This window comes from Arabidopsis thaliana, chromosome 5 (assembly GCF_000001735.4).
Source record: "Arabidopsis thaliana chromosome 5, partial sequence".
Taxonomy (NCBI): Eukaryota; Viridiplantae; Streptophyta; class Magnoliopsida; order Brassicales; family Brassicaceae; genus Arabidopsis; species Arabidopsis thaliana.
In genome coordinates, this window is record NC_003076.8 from 2097375 (window position 1) to 2120039 (window position 22665).

The 22665-nt window shown below is 37.3% G+C and overlaps 6 protein-coding genes and 1 pseudogene across 9 annotated transcripts; 4 read left to right on the plus strand and 3 right to left on the minus strand.

Annotated features, from left to right (window-relative positions):
* Nucleotides 1-294: 294 nt before the first annotated feature.
* AT5G06790 (cotton fiber protein) lies at nt 295-1681 on the minus strand. The gene has a single exon (NM_120762.3). The coding sequence runs from the start codon at nt 1341-1343 to the stop codon at nt 714-716; it is 630 nt and encodes a 209-aa protein (NP_196297.1). The 5' UTR covers nt 1344-1681; the 3' UTR covers nt 295-713.
* Nucleotides 1682-5740: 4059 nt separating this feature from the next.
* AT5G06800 (myb-like HTH transcriptional regulator family protein) lies at nt 5741-8630 on the plus strand. 3 transcript variants are annotated; one of them, NM_001342908.1, is made up of 7 exons: nt 5741-6422; nt 6514-6739; nt 7166-7242; nt 7326-7365; nt 7445-7514; nt 7725-7794; nt 8070-8630. In NM_001342908.1, the coding sequence occupies exons 1-7, from the start codon at nt 6000-6002 to the stop codon at nt 8304-8306; spliced, it is 1143 nt and encodes a 380-aa protein (NP_001318494.1). In that variant the 5' UTR covers nt 5741-5999; the 3' UTR covers nt 8307-8630. The 3 variants fall into 3 exon arrangements, with proteins under 3 accessions (NP_001318494.1, NP_196298.2, NP_001330818.1); NM_120763.4 differs by having other exon boundaries at nt 7460-7514; NM_001342909.1 differs by having other exon boundaries at nt 7326-7514.
* A 92-nt stretch (nt 8631-8722) lies between these two features.
* Nucleotides 8723-10646, minus strand: AT5G06805 (annotated as a pseudogene; the record flags this gene model as incomplete). Its single annotated transcript has 3 exons — nt 8723-8820; nt 8877-10026; nt 10110-10646.
* A 472-nt stretch (nt 10647-11118) lies between these two features.
* On the plus strand, nt 11119-12885 carry AT5G06810 (transcription termination factor family protein; the record flags this gene model as incomplete). The annotated part of the gene is made up of 1 exon (NM_120764.2): nt 11119-12885. One exon carries the CDS (start codon nt 11119-11121, stop codon nt 12883-12885), a length of 1767 nt encoding a protein of 588 aa, NP_196299.2.
* A 236-nt stretch (nt 12886-13121) lies between these two features.
* On the plus strand, nt 13122-14882 carry AT5G06811 (transcription termination factor family protein; the record flags this gene model as incomplete). Its single annotated transcript, NM_001342910.1, has 1 exon — nt 13122-14882. Exon 1 carries the CDS (start codon nt 13140-13142, stop codon nt 14880-14882), a length of 1743 nt encoding a protein of 580 aa, NP_001332147.1. The 5' UTR covers nt 13122-13139.
* A 459-nt stretch (nt 14883-15341) lies between these two features.
* On the plus strand, nt 15342-19380 carry SRF2 (STRUBBELIG-receptor family 2). The gene is made up of 16 exons (NM_120765.3): nt 15342-15713; nt 15986-16118; nt 16196-16267; nt 16368-16433; nt 16518-16589; nt 16688-16756; nt 16844-16915; nt 17007-17072; nt 17151-17216; nt 17300-17634; nt 17719-17987; nt 18073-18338; nt 18439-18586; nt 18662-18801; nt 18886-19042; nt 19107-19380. Exons 1-16 carry the CDS (start codon nt 15620-15622, stop codon nt 19287-19289), a joined length of 2208 nt encoding a protein of 735 aa, NP_196300.1. The 5' UTR covers nt 15342-15619; the 3' UTR covers nt 19290-19380.
* Nucleotides 19135-22266, minus strand: AT5G06830 (uncharacterized protein). The gene is made up of 10 exons (NM_120766.4): nt 22125-22266; nt 21846-21980; nt 21482-21576; nt 21315-21409; nt 21088-21223; nt 20858-21007; nt 20260-20763; nt 19971-20179; nt 19757-19889; nt 19135-19639 (listed from the first exon to the last, which is right to left on the minus strand). Exons 1-10 carry the CDS (start codon nt 22183-22185, stop codon nt 19508-19510), a joined length of 1650 nt encoding a protein of 549 aa, NP_196301.2. The 5' UTR covers nt 22186-22266; the 3' UTR covers nt 19135-19507.
* Between the last annotated feature and the right edge of the window lie 399 nt (nt 22267-22665).

A 22665-nucleotide genomic window follows, 5' to 3' on the forward strand; every position in this document is an offset into this window, starting at 1 on the left:
ATTTTTTATATATCATAAAAAATAAAATTATCTATATATAAGCTCCATTATGCATAAGCTTAAACTATATATGAATATTATTTTTAATTGATATTACATAAAGTTAATAAATAATTTTAAATTAATGTAGTTTTAGTTAATACAATTATATAATTTAGGAAAAACTGAGATTTTGAAAATTAAAATTTACACTTTATAAATTTTATCAACATTTTGATATTTTAAATATAACTTGTTTTATATGTTGTCTAGCATTTTTAAGGTTACACTATCTTAATTTTTTGCATAATGATGTTATTTAAGGAAATATTTTATTTCTGATGGATCTTAGAAAAGTCAGATAAGTAAACTGAAAATCGAAATTGGTCCCGTTGTATACAACCAAAAGAAAACAACAATATCAGAAGATAGTAGCAAAAGAACGTCATAAACCACAAAAGCCAAAGTTACAAAAATCCATTCCATTTGTATCCTCTCTTCTCCTTTTTGGACTGTCGTCTATTCTAGTTTATAAACCACCACCATCAATATCATCATCATTAGACTGTAACACAACAAACACCACACAATCCATATATCCCTATGCTTCCAATACACATTTTCAGATAATTCAAACTATGCATGTGAGGAGTTTCAAAAGAAGAAAAGAAGGAAAAAGTGAAATCACATAAAAAGAAATGAAAGATACAAATTAGGCCCCATCATCATCGTTATCAACCGCTTCTATTCAGGGTTCCTTGGGATCTCCTATATGAATCAACTTTCTCCAACATGAACTTCTCATGGCAATTTGCTATAAACCTATCAGCCAATTTATCAATCTCATTCATCATCGTCTCTGTCTCCTCTTCTTGGCCGTCTTTAACTTTATCCTCTAGCTGTCTTAGATAGCTAGAGAGCTGAGATGGTTCTTGATCATCATCATCGCGACCATCCATGGATTCAGTGGAGTACATTGACTCCCAAGTCGATTCGTGTACGAGATGAGCTAAGTAGAGCTCTTCCGGGAGACGCACTGGCGCAGAGACAGGCACTACGTGAGAGGAGCAAAAGTTGTAGTGAAGTCTGAAGGAGCCGAATAATATATTATTCTTTTGTTTCTTTGAGACTCTCTTTGGATAGAGTAAAGAAGACACTGACAAGAAATTGTATTGCTTCTTTCTCAAGACTCTAACAAGAATGGATGAAACTCTAGATATTTCTCGGAGTAGCCGACAAACTTGAGAAATGATGAGAGTTTGTATTAGGGATTTGAGTTTCATGGAGCTTGAGGTTGGTGAAGAAGAAGATGAACATTGAGAAGAAGACATAGAAGAAGATGTTGATTTGAGTGGCATTGCCATTCTCTCTCTCTTTCTCTTGTTACAAATTAAATCTTTGGTTGGGAAAGGCTTATTTCTAGTTGAACATCAAATATTATGAAGAAGGGTTTGACTGAAATATCCTTATACTTTTGGACTATTTAAAGGGATGCCATTGCCACTCTACTTTGGAGAGTTTAATTGTGGTCGGGGTGGTGTGTGTGAGCCCACTTGATCTGACGTGTTTAACGAATACTAGGAAAATCTCAGATTTGAAAGAAAGAAAGAAGAAGTGACTTTAGATTCAAGTAACTGACACTGATCATTGCTTCTCTGTAGTCTGTACTCTCTTTATTTCAACTACAATTTTCACATCTTTGCTAATTTCTGTCAATCAATAGCTATAATATTACCACTGAATAGATTGCAAAGTTCGACAACAAAAATGTAATCAATAGTAGTTATTATTAGTTTAATGTCTTTCTCTGTTAATGAAATCAAATAGAGTGAAACTATATCCATCATTTTGCATGGTTTAATTGATCCACAGTTTGGTCATTGGTGTAACACCAAGTATGTAATATCGAATAACAAACCTAACGACTTTACTAAACATTCAAACGGATATAATAAAGGTGGGATGACGAATCTTAGACCACATGAAACAAATTTGTACAGCACTTTTATGCCCAAAAACAAATCCCTAGGATCCCCATATCGAGTCTCTATGACCATATGCCAGAAAAAAGATTCTACTACCCCGCTTCCTATATTTCAAAATATTTGCATTTTTTAATTTATTGTTTATCTACTTTTTGTCTTTTTTTTTTTTGTTTTTTTAAATATAGGTTACACAATCTATATTTAGCCCCCAAAAAATTATAATAAAAAATACAGTTTTTAAGTTGGACAAACCAAACTGATCAACAATCTTAAATTACGCCAAAAAATAAGTTTTTTTTCCTATGAATTGCCTTCTTATTAACCGCAACATTATAAACATCAATGCCTTAATCTAAGAAGATCTATACAATCAATTAAGTTACTGAAATTAAAAGAAACAACATATTTATTGGCGTTGATAATTAGGGTTACATATGCACCTTATGTCCCAAATTCGATATGATGTTGATAAACAAATTAAGCGGAACAGCTTCTGACGAGACAAGATAAGATAGCAAAGGACTCGACCTGCGCTTTTTTGGAAAAGGTCACTACGATATATAAGTTTTGCGGTGACACGACTTTTGATAGTCTGAGTAGAAAAAAGAATTAAGAATCCAGCGAGTCCTCTCAATCATGGACGACTTTTTGTCACGAGCCAACGGTGAAAGACAAAAACTTTTGTAATATGGGCTTTTTTAATTAACATCTATGAGCCCATCAAAATAAAGGATCCATTAGCCTGGGATGTTCAGAATGATCAAGTCAAAAGAAATTTTACATCTCTCTCCGCTTCTTGACATTCATAACATCTATCTTTGCATTCACATCTCTAACGATAATAAATCATTTAGCAATAGTGCAATACGGATAGAAACCAGTTTATCAATTCATGAAGAAAGATAATTTTTAAAGATTTATGATATGTTTGTTCATATGTGGAGATTCGGAACGTATTTGAAATATTTTTTTATTAAGGTTAAGGGAATTGTTTATTTTATCATCAAATCCGGCTGCAGAATGCACATCGTGATTCGTTTATTTTAATGATTTTTTAGAGCTTCAAGTTAAGGTCAAGTTTCTTCAAATATTGCCCTTAACAGAGTCTAGCGAAATTTGTCTCTGCTATCAAAACAAATAATAAATTACAATCTTATTATCCCAACAAAAAGCAATCTTTACGCAAACAAGCCAAATCACCTGACCTAGATATCGAACTTTAATTTAAAATAAAAAGGACTGAATTAAAAAAAAATTATCGTTAAATTGTTATGTCGACACGCGTCAGGGGGCATCTGTGACTGAGACGAATATAGTCTATTTTTTATAAGACGAGACGAATAAAGAAATAATACTGAACGAAATTAAGAAATATACTTAAGTAAAAAAACCAAAGACCTGTCTAAAGACATGTAATTGTTTATCTACAAAAGTGGGAAAACGCAACTTGTAAGAATAGTATTGGACATTATTTTAATACGCAGGGGGAATCTTACAGTTGTTCTACTGTGGCTTTCCAATTTTAAACTGTAACATTAATTAGATAAAGAACTTACTTTTATTTAAAAGTATTAACCATCTAAGAAATTTTATAACAAGAGAGAATTTATCAACTCCTCGTAATAGATCAGTCACAATTCAATGTATGACACCTTGTTTTGAATAGATTGAGTTGTTGTTACGCGCAGAGTTTTAATTGTATTGTTTTAGGTTTTAAAATACAATATTTTTAATTTTGTAGGAAAGTTTGAAAGTGTTTAGAAACTAAAAGCATTAACGACTCTAATATAAAATTTTAGTAACCCCTCTTAATCATACAATTTTTGGTATTTTGGAATTTGGTAATGTTGATGGTAATTATGAAAAATAAACGAAAACTTTTGTATTTTTGAGAGTAATCCTTTTATTGTTTTAATACACAGATTTACAAATTGTCTATATGATTTTATTTTAATAGAAATTATTTATTCAGCAACAAACAGAAATTTAGTTTATGAAGCTTTTGCTTTTAATAAAAAATATATCGGGAGATCTCGAACAGAAGTTCATACTTAAAAACTCTTGAACTTATAGAAAAACATGTACTCATTTGCTTATTTTTTTTTTAAATAAAAAATATAAACCATGTATTCTTTTCCTTTAAAGTATTTGCATTGGCCGATTATAATTAAAAATCTTTCAGCTTAGATTCGAGATATTATGTACCCACTCGCAGAATTCACGTATAAAAAATTGTTCACGTCAAATTAGTATACCTTTAAAAAAAAGAAAAAATTTTTAGTATACCTTTGAGTTTTTCTTGTAAATAAATTCATTTAGATATATTTGTTAAACGACAACTGCCTTTTTCTTCTTCTGTTTTTGTTAAGACTTAAGAGTAACGAAAACGCCTTCATCTGATTAGTGCCTTCATGGGATGCATCGATCACCAATATTGATTAGATAAGAAAGCTAGTGCTTGAACAAAAATTGAATGTATGTTTTGCAATATGGAATGGAATTCAATACTGCTCTATATTTTTTGTGGTCTCTTGTTTTAAATAATTTTATTTGTTTTTGGGTGTGGAATGTGGTTTGCCTCTAAGCAACTTTTGGCAGTGGAATTTGAATCTCTACAATGATTTTTTTTTGGAATATAAAATGTTATTGGTGCAAATAATAAACAATATAATGTCAACAGTAATGAATAATTCAACGAAAACTAGAAGATGATAACGAAGTTGCATTGGGCCAAACAAAACTTTTGGAAGATGGAAATCTATTTTTATGCATCCTATCCAGAATAATTCGATATGTCTTTTTAGACTACCAACTTCATGAGCCTAAAAAATGAATGAAATTTATGCTGAGAATCGTCTTGTTATAATTACATTTTTAAGAAAAGATGCTCATGTAAAATATATTCTCCCATATCTTGGGTAGAACAAAATATAATTTTTACAAATGCAAATTCACTTTGATTGGGCATTGAGATATTAATAATTTAATATTATTGTTTAATATATTGCGGTTCAAGTGTATCCGAAAGTACCCAATCAATTTTAGTTTTGACAAACGCGAGTTCATTTTTGACTAGGCAATGACATTAAATTATTAACAATTAATATATAATCTTTCTGTATTAAAAAAATCTAATTTGTTTTTCTTACATATATTAAAAAAGAAAATTGTGTTTGGAAAAATCATTTTATTATCTGTTTTAACACAATTCAATCAATAATAGTGTAATAAACTGTATAATAAAACAAGTTATTGTACGTTGAAAATGTAAAACATCATTTAAAATGAAAACAAAAATTAAATTAAAACATCATTTTATTAATACGGATGAAGTATACTTTATATCATTTTTTGGAACTATCAATGTGGTTGTGTTAATTTCTAGTCTCAACTCTCAAGTTCAAAAAAACTAAACCTTTCCTCAAAACATTTGTCAACGTTAAATCCAATAATAAATATAGGAACATCTCATATAAAACTTTAAATATTTTTTTATGCTAATATATATGCATGGTTTAACAGGATCAGTTAGGGTTTAAAATATGAGTTAATGGTACTATAATCGACTTCCGTGCGATCATACTATTTTTGTGAACAAACTCTTTTCTAATGTTTTTACAAATGAAGAAGAATAACGACAAGGTCTAATCAAGTGGGATAATATATACTTCTTATAAAGTATTTATTATTGAAATAAGAATTTTGGACTTTTGCAATTATGGCCATTGGATAATTAAAAATTGCGCACTCCTATCCATTTTGAGAATAATCAAAAGAAAAGGCGTTGCCTTATATCAATACTCATCCCTATCTTGCACCTGAAGACTTTGGAGGAATGTAGAGATTTCAGAAAATCCCAAAAACAAAACACTTTAGATTTCATTTCGATCGCTATTCCTCCCATGCATTTTTTTGATTAATCGAATCTTTGTTTTCTTTTTCAACTTCGAACTTTTGATTTCCCTCCGTTCAATATATCATTGAACTTAACAATCATATGTTTCTGTGGCAATTTGTGTCTTTCTTGCTTGTTATATGATGGATAACATCAACTTTGAATTCTCAAACGCTTCACAAGGAAGCCGGCTACAGTTGCAGCAACAACCGCCCCAGCCGTTTAATTTACAAGACTTGAATATGATTCAATACAATCAACCATCATCTCCTTGGACTACGGAGACCTTCTCTGGTCTAACTCCGTACGATTGCACAGCCAATCAATCTTTTCCCGTACAATGTTCATCTTCAAAACCCTACCCTTCCTCGTTTCATCCGTACCATCATCAATCTTCTGATTCTCCATCATTAGACCAATCTGTATCGATGATTCCTATGCAGCCTCTTCCGGATCAATATATGAAGCCATTATATCAAAGATCTTGCTCGAACGATTTTGCCGCAACAAATGCTTCATCAGCCTCTTACTCGCTTTCTTTTGAAGCAAGTCATGATCCACAAGTATGCCAAAAAAAAATCCATCTAATTTTTTTTCTTACATTTTTTTTAAGACAAATATGATCCTATTTGATGTTTTTAATGTTCTCGTCAGGAACTATGCAGAAGGACCTATAGTAATTCTAATGTAACACATCTTAATTTCACATCATCACAACATCAACCTAAACAGAGTCATCCAAGATTTTCTTCTCCTCCTTCATTCTCAATCCATGGAGGGTCTATGGCTCCTAACTGTGTGAACAAGACACGGATAAGATGGACTCAAGATCTTCATGAGAAGTTTGTGGAGTGCGTTAATCGTCTTGGTGGCGCTGATAGTAAGTCAATAACCATTACAAGATTTTCTCAACGATTTGATTGAGCTAGTCACTTTGTATATATAAAGTCATATTACCTAGTACATGCTACAAAGGGGACCAATTTAACTTGCTTTGGTCTTCGGTCTGAAGAACTCACTAAAACTTAGAACTTCTTGGTTACCCAAAAAAAGTTGTTAGATATGCATATGAATCATGATTGGTCATGAATAATAGGTGAATAGAATATAATTGCATGAGATCAAAAGTCATCTTACGCACATGTGGATTAATAATTTCCTCTTTTGAGAAAATTATGTTGCATTATTTAATTTGGATAGATGTATACATCTTTCAGTAAAAGTAATTACGTAATTGTTGTAAGGATATAGTAACTTGTTTCTTTGGTGGGTCACTGATAAGTGTAAGTGGTGGAAAACTATGCAGAGGCGACGCCCAAGGCGATATTGAAGCGGATGGATTCTGATGGACTCACAATATTTCACGTTAAAAGCCACTTACAGGTTACGGTTACTTCCTCTCTCTTTTCATTTTTTTTTCCAAAGAAGATTTTATTAAATAAAATTTGGCTTTTAAATCTCATCAGAAGTATAGAATTGCGAAATACATGCCTGAGTCTCAAGAAGGTACACTAATAAATCTCTGCACTAACTTTTTTTGGACAAAAATAAAAATTGATAATTTGGGAATAACACAATTCTAAAGAGTTTTGTGTTGCAGGCAAGTTTGAGAAAAGAGCTTGTGCAAAAGAGCTGTCTCAGCTTGACACAAGAACGTATGTTTCTCTTCATTTTTTTGGTGTGTCAGGAATAATTTTTTCTTTATTATACTAACTAACCCTCTATTTTTCCTTCATATAAATCCAAAGTTATTGACCAAATGGCTTAGCGTAGCAATAGCAACACGATACGATTAAGAATTATTCGAAAATAATAAATAATGGCTTGTTAATAATGATTTTCTTTTTGTAATGTTGTGGAGGCAGTGGAGTGCAAATTAAAGAGGCACTTCAGCTTCAACTAGATGTTCAGAGGCATCTTCATGAACAACTAGAGGTAAGTTACAAAATGTAACTATATAAATATATTAGCTTGCTTTATTATATAATTAAGTTTCTTTATACCAAGTAAATATAACCCAATGTTACATTATGGCATTTAGTGCTTCCAACCAAAACAAAATGAAGGCTTTCTAGCTTAGAGATTGTATATTTGCATGTGTGAACATTCTGTGGCTCTCCTCACTTTTTATGAGCTATTCACTGATAATTATTTACATAGATATGTTTTTTAATACAACTCTCATGATTGATGTGCCTTTCTTCTTTTAGATTCAACGAAACCTACAACTAAGAATCGAAGAACAAGGGAAACAACTGAAAATGATGATGGAACAACAACAAAAAAACAAAGAGAGTCTTCTGAAGAAGCTACCAGACGCTGAAGCATCATTGTCTCTTCTCGATCCCCATATTCACTCTCCTCCTTCGCCTTTCTTGGTACACGACGCTGAAGCCCTGATGCTAACAAGTTATGAAGACACTCAACTCCAGTCCACCAAAAGTTGAAAAATGAGAGATACTCTGGCTAAATTAGAAAAGGCCTAAAGCATGTTTCTACTCTATTCAAAGTGGTATAAAGTTATAAGAGTCGCGACAAGAATGTCCAAAGTGCTACACACACTAACACTTGGAAACAGAATCAGGTACTAAATGTGAGCAAGTGGTGTGTGATGGGGTCGATCTCTGTCATAGACTAATAGATGTGTGAGATTTTTTTTTTGGTAGACTGGAGGAGACCACTGTCTCCTACATTTTATTTATGAAATGAAACTTACAACCGAACATGTCGGGGAAACGAAGTCCCCATAACATCCTCTAACAAAATCGAACTCACATGTTCCGGACATGAGTCCAACAATAAAAAACCAAACGGTAAAGTAAACGCATAGTTAGCTAATCCGTCTGCTAGACGATTAGCTTCTCTATACACATGAGTGATTCGGACAATCCAGTCCTTTGAGATAAAGCCATGGCACAACCGCACCAGGAACGCCAGCGGATGAGAGTCCCCAATCCCTGACTGCAAAAAACCCACCACCAATGCGGAATCAACCTCCAGCCGCACTCTCCTCCAACCTCTCTCCCAAGCCACGACAAGACCGTAGTAGACACCCCATAGTTCCGCCAAAGGGGCTGAGCAGACGCCAATGTTCAAAGCGAAACCCACCAGCCATGAACCGTGCTCATCCCGTATCACGCCACCAGCCGTAGCTTGCCCCGGATTGCCATGTGAAGCACCATCCGTATTCATCGTGACCCATCCCTCAGCTGGCTTCCTCCACGCTATCATTCTCTCCACCAACACATCTTCCCGAGCGTCTCCATTAGCTGCTAGATGCGCCGCTTCGACCTCCGCCACTGCACTCTTAAGGAACTTAACTCGATCCCGGCACCGCGAATCCTCACCAAACACGTAGCCACACCGCCACTTCCATCCCCACCACACGGTTAAGGCAAAGAGTGTAGGCCAGCTCCTCCTCTCCGAATCCGACCTCTCCTTAAGGTTCCCATACATCCACTCTAACAAAGATGTCTCGAAAAATCTTCGTTGTTCCATCACTGGTACCACCCGCATCCAAATGCCCATCATCGCAGGGCAATCTCGTAACACATGAATCAAGGACTCCGAAGCTCCTTTACACAGCGGACACACATCAGAGTCGGCCATATGTCGCCGAACTCTCTCCGCATTCGTGAGAACCACTTGATTCCCTACTAACCACAGAAAAATACGAGCCCTCTCCGGAACCATCACACGCCACACTCTGTCAAAGAAACGTGACATACACTGTTTCGATATCTCGTCAACCGATTGGATTAAATAGGCAGATGACACTGTGAACCGCCCATTCTCCGTACCAACCCAAGACATTTTATCTTCCACCCCATAACACCCGCCAATTACCACCGCGAGAAGTCTTTGTCTCATGAACTCCGGTAAGAAAACAGCTATTCTTTCCATATCCCAACCAACACCCTCGATCCAATAATCTGCAACTCGTTGCCCTCTCTCTTCCACAGGAAGCTGATCCGAAACCCATTCTAATAAAGGTGTTGACAACAACCACCTATCTTGCCAAAAGCGAATTATCTTCCCATCACCTAGGACCCAGCCAATGCCTCTATTGACCACCTCACGCAGTCCCACATTCACACTTCTCCACAAAGCCGACCAAGTTCCCTTAGGAGTCATCCAAGCACTATCATGTATGTCGCCGATTTTATACTTACTCCGTAAAACCCGAGCCCATAGACTAGTCTTATCATTCAATAAAAAGTAAATGGGAGGTTCGAAATCCTCACCCACACCGGTGTCTTTGAAATCTCATCTTTCAGCGGATTGAACTCCGGAGACCAGGCTTGACCCATCAAAACACTCCCGAAGAGCCTCCACGGACCCCCTGTCACCGCCGCCAGATAATCCTCCTCCACGTCGAAACGCACTACGAAGAATTGCCGAGGCAGATCCAACACATACATCCCTCCTCTCGGCTTCCACAACTCCCGTAATTTTCGACTCAAAGCGGCGATAGACACATGCCTACCCAGCACTTTGACAACCATACACAGCTTCCACAACCCATTCATCGCATCCACAACCTCTGGATCAATGGTCACCACCGGCTCACCATCCTCACCATTCGGGAACTCCACCCTCATCCTTGACGCGATAAACTCATCATCTATCACTCTCTCCGGGACAGGTAACCCACCGCCATTACTCTTCTGCACCTTATCCACCCATGATACAGCCGCCATCGGCACGCAACCATCCGGTGGCCGTCCGACGTCCTCCATTAACGCATCATGACCAGTTGCACTCAACGCCCTCGTGTCGCCCTCCATAATGTCAAAATTCAATTGACATAAGCAGGATGTGTGAGATTATTCTTAATTAACTATTTTGTTGTTAGAGAACAAAACTCATACAAAGAGATAGCTTCTTAAATTAGTAACGCTACTTTTTAACATTGTGCATGAGGAACGTAACCCCACCTTTTAATACTTTTGCTTTCTTAATCATTTCTACTTTGAATATTCAATTTCCCAATTAAATTGATTTTATTATTGGGCTGGTTAAGAAACTCTTAAAAAAGTGGGCCTATTAGGCTTGACTACTTGTAAGAAGCCTGTTCTTTTATGTTTGTTACAAGCAAACACAAGAACCCACCAAAGTCTAAATCTTCTTCACCGGTCTTCTTCGTCTCCGGCAGAGCTTATGATGATCCTTGAAGATGGCAAAAGAAGCGTATCGACTTGAGCTCCGAGACTCGTAAAAGATTCAAAGGTAAAAGCTTTTAATTTGCTCAAGTAAGCAATGAAACTTCGGCAAAACCCTAGTAGATTCACGTCTGTTCTCAAATGGGTATCACAACTTTCTCTAGAAACCCAATTAAAACCCTCAATTTCTGGAACTGGGTTTCTCCTCCGATGTGCCCAAACCCCTAGATCTTTCGCCACCGTCACCGGTAACGAAGTTTGCAGTGAGAAATCGAAAGTGAAGAGAACCCGAAATGGGTTTAAAATCACTCCCAATGTTAGGAAATTAGCTGAGGAAGCAATGTTGGATTATTTCTATTCCACTAGGGGTTTACAGTATATGGTTGCAGAGAGTATGAGCAAGAACAGTCCAATTTTTATTGATAATCTTTTGAAGAAAGTTGATTGTGTTACTGCTTCTGATATCAACCAATCTATTACTCGATATCTACGGTTTCACCCTGTCAATGAATTCGAGCCTTTCCTTGAGAGTTCAGGTTTGAATCCCAGTGAGTATAATCATTTGGTTCCCTGTGATAAGGTCTTCTTGGATGAAGAAGGCTTTTTGCTGGAGAACCATCATGTTTTGTGTTATAGTGGTGTTGACCCTAAGAGGATTGGGAAGATCTTCAAGGAAGCTAGGGAAGTTTTTAGTTATGAAACCGGGGTTTTAGCTTCTAAGATTAAGGCGTATGAGGATTTGGGGTTTAGCAGATTGTTTCTATCTAAGCTTATCGTTTGTAGTCCGAGAGTCTTGATGGGTCATACGAATATTGAACTGGTTCAGGTTGTAAAGACGTTGCAATCTTTAGGGTTTGAGTTCGAGTGGGTAATGGAAAACTTGTCAGATGAGGGACCTGATTGGAGCTCTGTGCATCGTGTTTTAAGCTTGCTTAGAGAAATCTGTTTTGATGAGGAAAAACTATATGGGTTAATCAGGAACTGTCCAAGTTTGCTTTTTGAGAATTCAGGGAAATGGACAGGGATTCTAGTTGGGTTTGAAACAAAGCTTGGGGCATCTAGAAGTGAACTATGTTCGTTGTTTCAGAAATTCCCGCTGATTCAAGTAGAGAAATGTGTTTCGAATCTAAGGCAGTGCTTCTTGTTCTTGAAAGAGATCGAGATGGAAGATGATGAGATTCATAAGGTTTTCCGTTCTCATTCCTGGTGGCTTGGTTCATGTAAGTTAAAGAAAACCAGTAGCTTGCTTGTGTTTTTGAAGGCTGGTAAAACTCGGGTTTGTCAGGTCATTCAAGAAAACCCTGAAGAGATGAAAAAATGGACAATGGGTTCAAAAATCCAGCCGTTACCAGCTACCAACGTAGACATTGAGTCGAAATCAATGAAGACTCAGTTCTTATTAGACCTCGGATACAAAGAAAACTCAGAGGAAATGGAGACAGCAATGAAGAATTTCCGTGGTAAAGGATCAGAACTCCGAGAGAGATTTAATGTCCTCGTAAGTTTGGGTTTTACCAAGAAAGATGTCAAAGATATGGTGAAAGCATGTCCTACTATGCTCTCCCAGACCTGTGATATCCTAGAATCAAAGGTGAACTACCTTATAAAGGAATTAGGTTATCCGCTTTCGACTTTGGTGGATTTCCCTTCATGTTTAAAGTTCACTCTTCAGCGGATGAAGCTCAGATTTGCAATGTTCTCTTGGCTTCAAGCCCGAGGAAAAGTAGACCGCAAGATCAAAGTTAGCACAATGCTCGCTTGCTCGGACAAAATATTCGTGAGTTTTTTTGTAAACCGTCATCCTGATGGGTCTAAGCATTTAGAGGATCTGAAGAAGCTGCATCTTTCAGTTGAAACAAACTAATTCCTAACTCTGTTTTGTAGCACTAGACCTAATCATCTTGTATCGAAACCTTTGTAGGTGTAGTACTATTCTCTTCTAATGATATTCATCTTTATATGAACAAATGAATATTTATGTATTTTTTTACTTTAAAATTATTTTATTCACTTTTTTTTTTTTGGTCAACTAGTTTCGTCTTCTTCACATTGAAACATACTTCTTGCTTTGTGTAGACAAATCTTCTGCATATCTTCCATATGTCTGCGTAACAGGTAATGTCTTTTATGCGAAACCCTAGATTCAAAAGTCTTCTTCTCAATTGGGTATCACAAGCTTTTGCAGAAACCCCTTTAAAACCCCAACTTTCTAGAAACCCTAGATTTTTCGCCACCCAAAGAGCACTCGTCGATGCTGAAGTTTCCGGCGAGAAATGGGGTCTTAGAACTCGAAACGAGATTCGTAAAGTGGCTCAAGTTGCGATGTTTGATTACTTTTATCAAACGAGAGGTTTGCAGTTTCTGGTTGCTGAGAGTATGAGTAAGAATGCTCCTGTTTTTAATGATAATCTTTTGAAGAAGCTTAATGGTTGTGATGTTGATGTTGATGATGATGATGATATAGTTAAAGCTATTACTAGGTTTCTATGGTTTCATCCTGTTAATGAATTTGAGCCCTTTTTAGAGAGTTTAGGTTTGAAGCCGTCAGAGTTTAGTCATTTGATTCCTTGTGATAAGATGTTTTTGAATGAAGATGCTTTTTTGCTGGAGAACTATCATGTCTTTTGGAACTATGGAATTGGAAGGGAGAAGATGGGGAAGATCTTTAAGGAAGCTAGGGAAGTTTTCGGGTATGAAACCGGGGTTTTAGCTTCCAAGATTAAGTCTTATGAGGATTTGGGGTTTAGCAAATTGTTTCTATCGAAACTTATAGTTTGTAGCCCAAGTATCTTGATTGGGGATATGAATGTTGGACTGGCTAAGGTCATGGAGATGCTGAAAGCTATTGGTTTTGGTGTTGATTGGGTAACAGAGAACTTGTCAGAGGAGGTGTCTTATGATTGGAGCTCTATGCATAGATGTCTAAGTTTTCTTAGAGATTTGTATGTTGATGAAAATGAGCTATGTGAGTTAATCAGAAAGATGCCAAGACTTATTTTCGAGGATTCAGGGGAATGGACATTGATTCTAGCTGGGTTTGAAGCAAAACTAGGGTCATCCAGAAGTGAACTCTCTTCGTTGTTTCAGAAATTCCCTCAGTGTCAGAGTTTAGGTAAATTTGTTTTGAATTTAAGGCATTGCTTCTTGTTTCTGAAAGATATTGAGATGGATGATGACGAGATCGGTAAGATTTTCCGTTTGCACTCTTTGTGGATTGGTGTATCTCGTTTGAAGCAAACCAGTACCTTACTTATCAATTTGAAGGGTGGGAAAGGGCGGCTATGTCAAGTCATTCAAGAAAATCCAGAAGAGATGAAAAAATGGATTATGGGGTTAAGAGTCCAGCCATTACCAGCTACTGGATACAAGGTAAACACAAAGTCGAAAACAATGAAGACTCAGTTCTTGTTAGACCTCGGATACAAAGAAAACTCTGAGGAAATGGAGAGAGCACTCAAGAATTTCCGTGGCAAAGGATCTGAACTCCGAGAGAGATTTAATGTCCTCGTGAGTTTCGGTCTTACTGAGAAAGATGTCAAAGATATGGTGAAAGCATGTCCTAGTATCCTCACCCAGGCATGTGATATCTTAGAATCAAAGGTGAACTACCTTGTAAAGGAATTAGGTTATCCGCTTTCGACATTGGTGACTTTCCCAACATGTCTTAAGTACACTCTTCAGCGGATGAAGCTTCGATTTTCAATGTTCTCTTGGCTTCAAGATCGAGGAAAAGCAGACCCAAAGCTTCAAGTTAGTACTATACTTGTGTGCTCGGACAAGTTCTTTGCCACTAGATTTGTAAACCGTCACCCCGATGGGCCTAAGCATTTGGAAGACCTGAAGAAACTACTTGTGTGTTAGTAGAGATCAAGAATGCATCAGGATATATATAGTATTGACCACAACAATGCAAATGAGCCCCAAACACAAAGGAAAGATTCGATTTTGTATCTGATGAAGACATTTTTTTGAAGCAGTAGCTGCAGTTTTGTGTTATCTCCTGGAGCAGATTGCTATGTAAGTTTTACAAGTTCTATTTCAATTTTTTAAAAGTTGGAGAAAAAATAAACAAATTTGTTTAATCTCAACAAATTTCAATGAAAGGAACTCATAATATAACTGTGGCAGAATTCGAGAATGAACTTGAACAAAAACTAACTGAATAACGAAACTCATTGAGAAGATTAAGGTATATAAAAACACTATAAAGAGAGATTATAATGTTATTCAAACATTATCATATAATCAAGCCTCAAATAAAATCAAATAACGATGATCACAGTCTTTAAGAAAAAGAAAAGCCACGTGGCACGAAGGTTTGACTAGTTGACTCCAACGTCCTTAACTGTTTTTGCTGACGTGGAATATTCGCGCTTTGGCTTTTTTATTAAGTACCATCTCTCTAACTAAAGCTCCTTCTTTGATGTTCTCTCTTCCGAGTTTCCTCTCTGTTTGTTTTCCCGGAAAGCGAGAGAAAGTGCGAGAAAATTCCACCATTCTTTTCTTCTTTTCTCCTTTCGTTAGATGTCGGAGCTTAAACGTATCACTTTCTCTGCATAAAGCACCATTATTACTGAGAGTCGAGAGAGATTATAGTGATGAAAACCAAACAGCAATTGCGATTCCTCGCTACAATTCTGCTCACGACGATTCTATTTGTTCTGGCGAAGACTGATACTGATCCGCTTGAAGGTAAATTTCCAGATTCTCGTTTCATTTTTCTCAGTCTAGGAGTGAATCCTAGCTAAGATTCTTGTTCGTCGTTGTTCTCTGTTTCAATTTTACTTACTTAGGAACGAACTGTTACTTGATCATCACCAAAACACAGAAACCCTTTCTTGACTTGAAATTTCTATGGGTTTAGTCGCGAGTTTTAGATCTTTCGCTGTTACTTGATCATCACCAAATGACTGTTTAGTCTTCGGCTATATGTGATTGTTGTTTATTTGTGTTTCTCCGTTTAGTTTTGGCTCTTCAAGATCTCTACAAGTCTCTGAGAAATCCAGAACAGCTGAGAGGATGGAGATTAGAGGGTGGAGATCCATGCGGAGAAGCCTGGCTGGGAATTTCTTGTTCTGGTTCTTCTATAGTAGACCTGTAATCTCCTTGTTTAACCCTTTTCCTCAGTTTTTATTTTGTCCGGTTCGAGCAAAATCTGATTCATTCTATCGCAGACAACTGCGAGAGTTAAAGCTTTTGGGCAGCCTTGGAAACCAGCTTCAACATCTCCACAATTTGAAGATTCTGTAAGCAAACTTTTCTGGTTCTTGATTGTTAACTTCATTGCGAGACAGAGTCATTGTATTGTTGATATTTATTCAAAGCATTGGTCTTTACTTTGTTTAGGGATGTAAGCTTCAATAACCTTGAGGGTGAAATTCCGTTTGGCTTGCCTCCTAACGCTACTCATATGTAAGTGTTTAAGCAAGTGCATTCATCTTTTAAGCATACATTCCAGTGCAATTCACGAGTGTTTTCGTTGTTTGCCGATTACAGAAACATGGCTTACAACAATCTGACCCAAAGTATCCCTTTTTCCTTACCTCTTATGACATCTCTTCAGTCTTTGTAAGTGGCTTATTCCAAATGGATATCTTTGAAATATCTCATCACATTGCTTTCCTTTTATACTGATTTGTTAAATAATGGCTTCCTCTGTCTTCTAGAAATTTGAGCCATAATTCATTATCTGGACCTCTTGGAAATGTGTTTTCTGGGTTACAGATTAAAGAAATGTGAGTCTTCTGTTCAGTTCTGTTAGTCTTTCATCACCATATATAGGTGCAAGATACCCATTCATATTCAAATATTGACTTTGCTAGGGATCTGTCATTCAATAACCTGACGGGAGATCTACCGAGCTCTTTTGGGACTCTAATGAATCTGACTTCACTGTAAGTATCTGGTTTCTTATATCTGCTATCTGCTTTGTGCACGTTGGTATAACCTAATAACAGTTTTGATGCTGTGATAACAAAACTGCAGGTACCTCCAGAACAACAGATTAACAGGATCAGTCATATATCTCGCGGATCTTCCTTTAGCTGACCTGTAGTTTCACTCTCTTTGTGCTTTGATTTTCCATTTCATTGAACTTCCTTTATTTATGACCTAAACATATGTCTTCAGGAACATCGAAGATAACCAGTTCAGTGGTATTATCCCAAGTCATTTTCAGTCCATTCCTCATCTGTGGTGAGTTTATTATTCCCCCCTTCTCATAAATTGGCTCAGACACACCTATGACTCATGAAAATCATTGGTGTTTTCCTGAGCAGGATTTGGGGAAACAAGTTCCATGTAGAGCCCAACTATAAACCGTGGAAGTTCCCATTGGACGTCAGACCACTGATACAAAATGATACTGGCTATCCAACAACAGAGTCAAGTGCCATTATGAATTTTCCCAGACCTGAGACTCAGAAGGTCAAAAAGAAGAAGAAAGGCATAGGAGCAGGAAGTACCTTTTTACTGGTTGGTGGGTTAGCTTTGCTGGGAACTTTCTTTGCACTTTTCGCAGTTCGCATGAATCATCGACGTGCACAAAACCTTGCTGCTATTCACAGAAGCAACAATAGCATAGCATACTCTCTTCCAGTCAGTACAGGCCGAGGTGATATATGCTTGTCTCTCCCCTCATTTTTACAATGGCCATTCTGATTCCCTGGTGCTGACTTTTTACCTTCACATGTAACAGAATATCCTGTTGCAACTGAAGATAACCCACAGATTAAAAGGTTCCAGCCACCACCAGCTCCCCAACTCAGACATTTACCTTCTCCACCTGTCAGAATCGATAAATCTGCAAGAAGAAAGAGCTTCTCTGCAACATGTCAATATCCATCGTTCGCTAAGCTTTTCTCAGCTGCAGAGCTTCAACTGGCAACTAACTGTTTCAGTGAGGAAAATCTACTCGGAGAGGGTCCTCTTGGTTCTGTTTACAGAGCAAAGTTGCCTGATGGTCAGGTATATCTCTCTTCTCTCTCTTCAAACATTCAAAATTGGGAATTTTATTATTTGTGTCTCATCCATTGATGTTTTGTTAAAACAGTTTGCCGTCGTCAGAAACATCCCAATGTCTTCGCTATCTTTACATGAAGAGGAACAGTTTACTGAAGTGCTTCAGACAGCCTCCAAACTAAGACACCCAAACATTGTTACACTTCTCGGTTTCTGCATTGAGAATGGAGAGCATCTTCTTGTCTATGAGTATGTTGGCCATTTGTCGTTGTACAATGCTATGCATGATGAGGTATACAAGCCACTTTCTTGGGGCTTGCGTCTCCGCATTGCTATTGGAGTTGCCCGAGCTCTGGAGTAAGTATTCTATCTTCTCAAACTAGTGGTAGTAGCTATTCCCTACCCTTGCAGTTATTTATTTTGACTCTTCCCTATCTGGTGAATCAAAAACTTTCAGCTATTTGCACTCGTCGTTTTGCCCTCCTATAGCCCATAGCGATCTGAAAGCAACAAACATCTTACTAGACGAAGAACTTACACCTCGTATTGCTGACTGTGGGCTTGCTAGTTTAAGGCCACTTACAAGCAACAGTGTTAAACTTCGGGTAAGTAAGACAGCATCTGATGTGTCACCTAATTCTTTGACTCAGAGAGACCTAATGAGTTGTGATTTAGAGCAGGCTTCAGAAATAGCGATACAAAACACTGGCTACATAGCACCAGAACATGGACAACCAGGAAGCAGTGGCACAAAGAGTGACACTTATGCACTGGGAGTGCTACTCTTAGAACTGTTAACAGGAAGGAAAGCATTTGACAGGTACACAAGCGTTTCACATAATAATATAATCATTGATGCCTAAGCTAAGCTAATCATGACCCTTTTCTGATGGATGTTTTGCAGCTCACGACCCCGAGGAGAACAGCTACTGGTGAAATGGGCATCAACCAGACTTCATGACAGGCGAAGCTTAGAACAGATGATTGATGGAGGCATAGCCGGCACATTCTCCTCAAGAGTCGCCTCACAATACGCAGACATTATCTCCCTATGCACTCAGGTATTGTCATTAGAGTTTCTTCACTCAGGATCATTACATTAACTAACCATTCTTTCATAAGCAGGCAGAGAAGGAGTTCAGACCACCGGTTTCAGAAATAGTGGAAGCCCTCACTGCGCTGATACAGAAACAGAACAAGGAAGCAAGCAGTAGTGTAGCAGACAAGACCGACCCTTTTAGTAAATCTTTCTGCTCAACACGCACACGCTTCATCTCCTCACCTACCTTCAGCTACCTCTCCTCTTGAACATTTTCTGTATCTCTACTTCATGCACATATACTTTACTGTGAAAAGAATAGTTCTTAGCATATGATGATATACACGTATTAGTCTTGGTAAAAAGGAAGTTTCTTGGTATATAATAGAAATACAAAAGAGTTTGAAACAAGGCAAAATCCTAAAGCAAGAAACAGGGTCACTTGGTGTACTGAAACTAAGTTTTCTAGCAAATCCCAAAGATCAAACTAAGCAGAAACCCCAGCGTTCAACAATGTATTGATCTCTCCTCTTATATTCACAGGTCTTCCATCAAACATGGAAGAGAGACTTGTCTCACATAGCTCCTTGAGTTCTCTTGTTTTCGAAAGTGCAGCTTCCTGTATTCAATACCAAAATCAATAAACAGAATTTGTTAGATAATAGCCCCTTCCAATTCCAAATTTCTGATAATCCACAGTTTAGCCAAAACAAGCTTTTTAAGAACATGAGGTTACCTGTTTTGGCCATATAGCAGAAAGTGAATTCTGCAGCTCCATGCGTCTTCTACCCACATCTTTCAAGCTCTCTCTTAACTTCACTTCACGGTGCTTCTTCTCCTCCAGCTCTGAAACAAGCCTATCTAGGAATCTGTTCGACAAACAAATACATATATCAGAAGCTGTGGTACTCACTGTGATCCCCTGGCAGAGATTCTTTATCCTAACGCACCTTTTGGAGTTGAGGATCATGATCAGATCCCGAGATTTCTTGTTTGTTAGCAATGAAATGGCCATGGAGATGTCAACCACCATTGGCTCTATGGTTTCAGGAGAATACTGCTGAAGAACCATGGGGGAGACTGCTTGCACGTGGTGTTGCAAGGACAGCGTATCTTCATTTCTCAGTTCTATCAAACGCTGGTTCAAAAATGCCTTGACCTGACACAAGAGAAACGACATCAACTCAAGAAGCATATCCAGGATTAAACTGAGAATTAGATAGTTAGTGATAAGAGTACCTCATACAAATCATCAAGGATCTTATTCCTATATTCTGTCTCCAACAGCTGGCTCCTCTCTCCTCCACTCCCTAAGACTTGAGTTGTAGAATCTGTCAACTGTGTCTGGTTTGATTCTAGCAAAGCTGAATCACCTATTTCTTCTACCTGAGGTGTTTCAACACTTACATCCCAAGAAATCTCAGAAACATCAACCTCAAGGCCTTGGCTTTCTTCCACTTTAAATGGAGAATTCTCAGGAATATCGCTGGCATTGACAATTTCATATGAACCTAGATCATTTCCACTATCAACTTCTTCTACCATACTAACATCCCAATCTATCTCAGGAGTCTCAACCGTAATATCCCAATCAATGCTGTCTGCAGCCGCATCTGTACCATTTGCATTCTCAGATGACTGAATATTATCAGCATCGAGACCTTCAGAGTCCCCAAAAACGCTTAATGATGGAGGGTTTTCACGAATGTATTTCAGGTTTTGTAAGACAATCCTCAAAGGCTTCTGCAGACAGATCAGAAGCCGGTCAATTCAATCTCCAGGAAACAAGGACCAAAATTTTAAAGAGAAAGAGATTGAAGTTAAACAGTGATCTTACATCTTTCTCAGTATGAACATCTTGAACATAGGCAGAGTAGTACTCCATTGCCCCTGTTACTGAGTCACTGTTGATAACTTCCAGAATCTTGCTAAAGGTACTAGGAAGCGAACTCGCAGTCTCCAAAAGCTCACGCCTCACATTGTTTCCCTGATATCTTAAATGTTTAAACTTTATATGATCCTTTTAAAAAACATATAGATGAAAATCAACCAAGTTTACAAGTAAACCTGCAATCCAAGCTCTCGGCAAGCATCCTCGTATTTTGTTGCTGAGAGTGCAACGCTCCTTTTGATATCAGCTTCTTTACGATCAAGTTCTGTCATTTGTTGCTGAACCTTTTGCACTTGCTTTTTCAGATAAGGGCTTCATGTTTTGCAAAAAGAAAACATATTAGGGAGATCAGAAATGCCAAAGTAGAGAGACTATAGGTAAAATCAAGTAGAAGCCAACTTACATTTCGTAATTAACATTCTGAATTATTATCTGAGCTGCCTCCCCAAGATAAATGTGATCTTTTTCAAACGCACGAACAATTGCTTCCCAAACACCCTAAAAGAGCATTATACAGCTGAGACAATGAACACAAACAAAAGTGCGAAACAGAGAGACAGTTTTCCTTACAGAAGCACCCGAAAGTCGACCAAAGATGTTGCGGCTTTCCGGAGTTGTCTTCAGGAGAATCTCATACACCTTTTTGACCTCCAAGTAACCGATCACTGGAAGCAAAACAACATTAAACTTGAATGAGAATACAACCAAGTAAGGCCCTCCTCCTAATCAATCATCAGACATAACCAAACAACAAACAAGCTTACGGTGTTCACAAAGATGCCAATAAAATCTCTTTGGCATTTTCAAACAAAATACTAACACTTTAAGTTATAAATGAGAGCAGTGAACCAAAACGCAATTTAAGACGAATTCGTTTTGAAGGTTTGAAAATTCGCCAAACTGATAAAAGAACAAAATTTGAAGAATTTAAAACCTTCAGGATCTAGGGTTTGAAAGAATGGATCGATCTCTTTAGGCAAAGAAGAGAACTCTTTTAAGATTTTGACTCTGATCACAGCAACCCTCTTCCTCCAATCCGCCGGAATTCTCTTCCGATCCACCAACCATTCTTCAAATTCAACAAAATTGAAATCAAATGAAGACAATAATCACCAACGCAGATTCGAATCCAACGAAGAAAACGAAAAAAAAAAACCAAAGAGATATAAAAATTTAAAATTCCGTGTACTCGTAATTGATAGTTCTGCATTACCTCCGAGACGAGAGAAGGTGATATCGATTGGAAGATTTTGAACATCATCTTGTGACGGCATTTTCTTCCGGTTAACCTTTCACGCTTTCTGGGAAATTTTATCTCCGAAGTCTCACACAGTTTAACGTTTTGGAGTCTCAAGAGTTTGCTACAGAAGAACGCATAATTTCATTGGTCTCATCAAATATCTCGAATCCGGTTATTGAACTAACCGAACCAATTTACTCCGGTCCGCGGCAGATTAAATTGTTTATTGGTTTTATATGGGTTGGTTGGATGGTCCATTACCGCGGTTAACATAAACTGGTCTATCTAGTAACGTCGGTTTTACCTTTACGGATTAGTCTACAGATTTTAAACTTTTTTTTCTTTACAAGTTAAAACTATTTTGAGGAAATTATTTGTATGAATATTTTGTGAATGATGGGAAAGAAATCAAAATTAGTTTACCAGCTCAATTTGATCAAACCAATTAGCTTAACAAAAACAAAACCTAGACCATATTAGTGCCCATTCAAACAAAGTACAATGGAACAGTTAG

Excerpts from the sequence above, each read along its gene's own strand:
- AT5G06790 (NM_120762.3), bottom strand. The coding sequence starts at position 1,343 with ATGGCAATGCCACTCAAATCAACATCTTCTTCTATGTCTTCTTCTCAA.
- AT5G06830 (NM_120766.4), bottom strand. The coding sequence starts at position 22,185 with ATGCCGTCACAAGATGATGTTCAAAATCTTCCAATCGATATCACCTTC. Across the intron at positions 21,008-21,087 it reads GCCGAGAGCTTGGATTGCAG|GGAAACAATGTGAGGCGTGA; the intron begins GTTTACTTGTAA and ends TTAAGATATCAG. Across the intron at positions 19,640-19,756 it reads CTGCTATATGGCCAAAACAG|GAAGCTGCACTTTCGAAAAC; the intron begins GTAACCTCATGT and ends TATTGAATACAG.
- AT5G06800 (NM_001342908.1), top strand. The coding sequence starts at position 6,000 with ATGATGGATAACATCAACTTTGAATTCTCAAACGCTTCACAAGGAAGC. Across the intron at positions 6,423-6,513 it reads AAGCAAGTCATGATCCACAA|GAACTATGCAGAAGGACCTA; the intron begins GTATGCCAAAAA and ends TGTTCTCGTCAG. Across the intron at positions 6,740-7,165 it reads TCGTCTTGGTGGCGCTGATA|AGGCGACGCCCAAGGCGATA; the intron begins GTAAGTCAATAA and ends AAAACTATGCAG.
- SRF2 (NM_120765.3), top strand. The coding sequence starts at position 15,620 with ATGAAAACCAAACAGCAATTGCGATTCCTCGCTACAATTCTGCTCACG. Across the intron at positions 17,988-18,072 it reads CAAAGTTGCCTGATGGTCAG|TTTGCCGTCGTCAGAAACAT; the intron begins GTATATCTCTCT and ends TTGTTAAAACAG. Across the intron at positions 18,587-18,661 it reads GCAACAGTGTTAAACTTCGG|GCTTCAGAAATAGCGATACA; the intron begins GTAAGTAAGACA and ends GATTTAGAGCAG.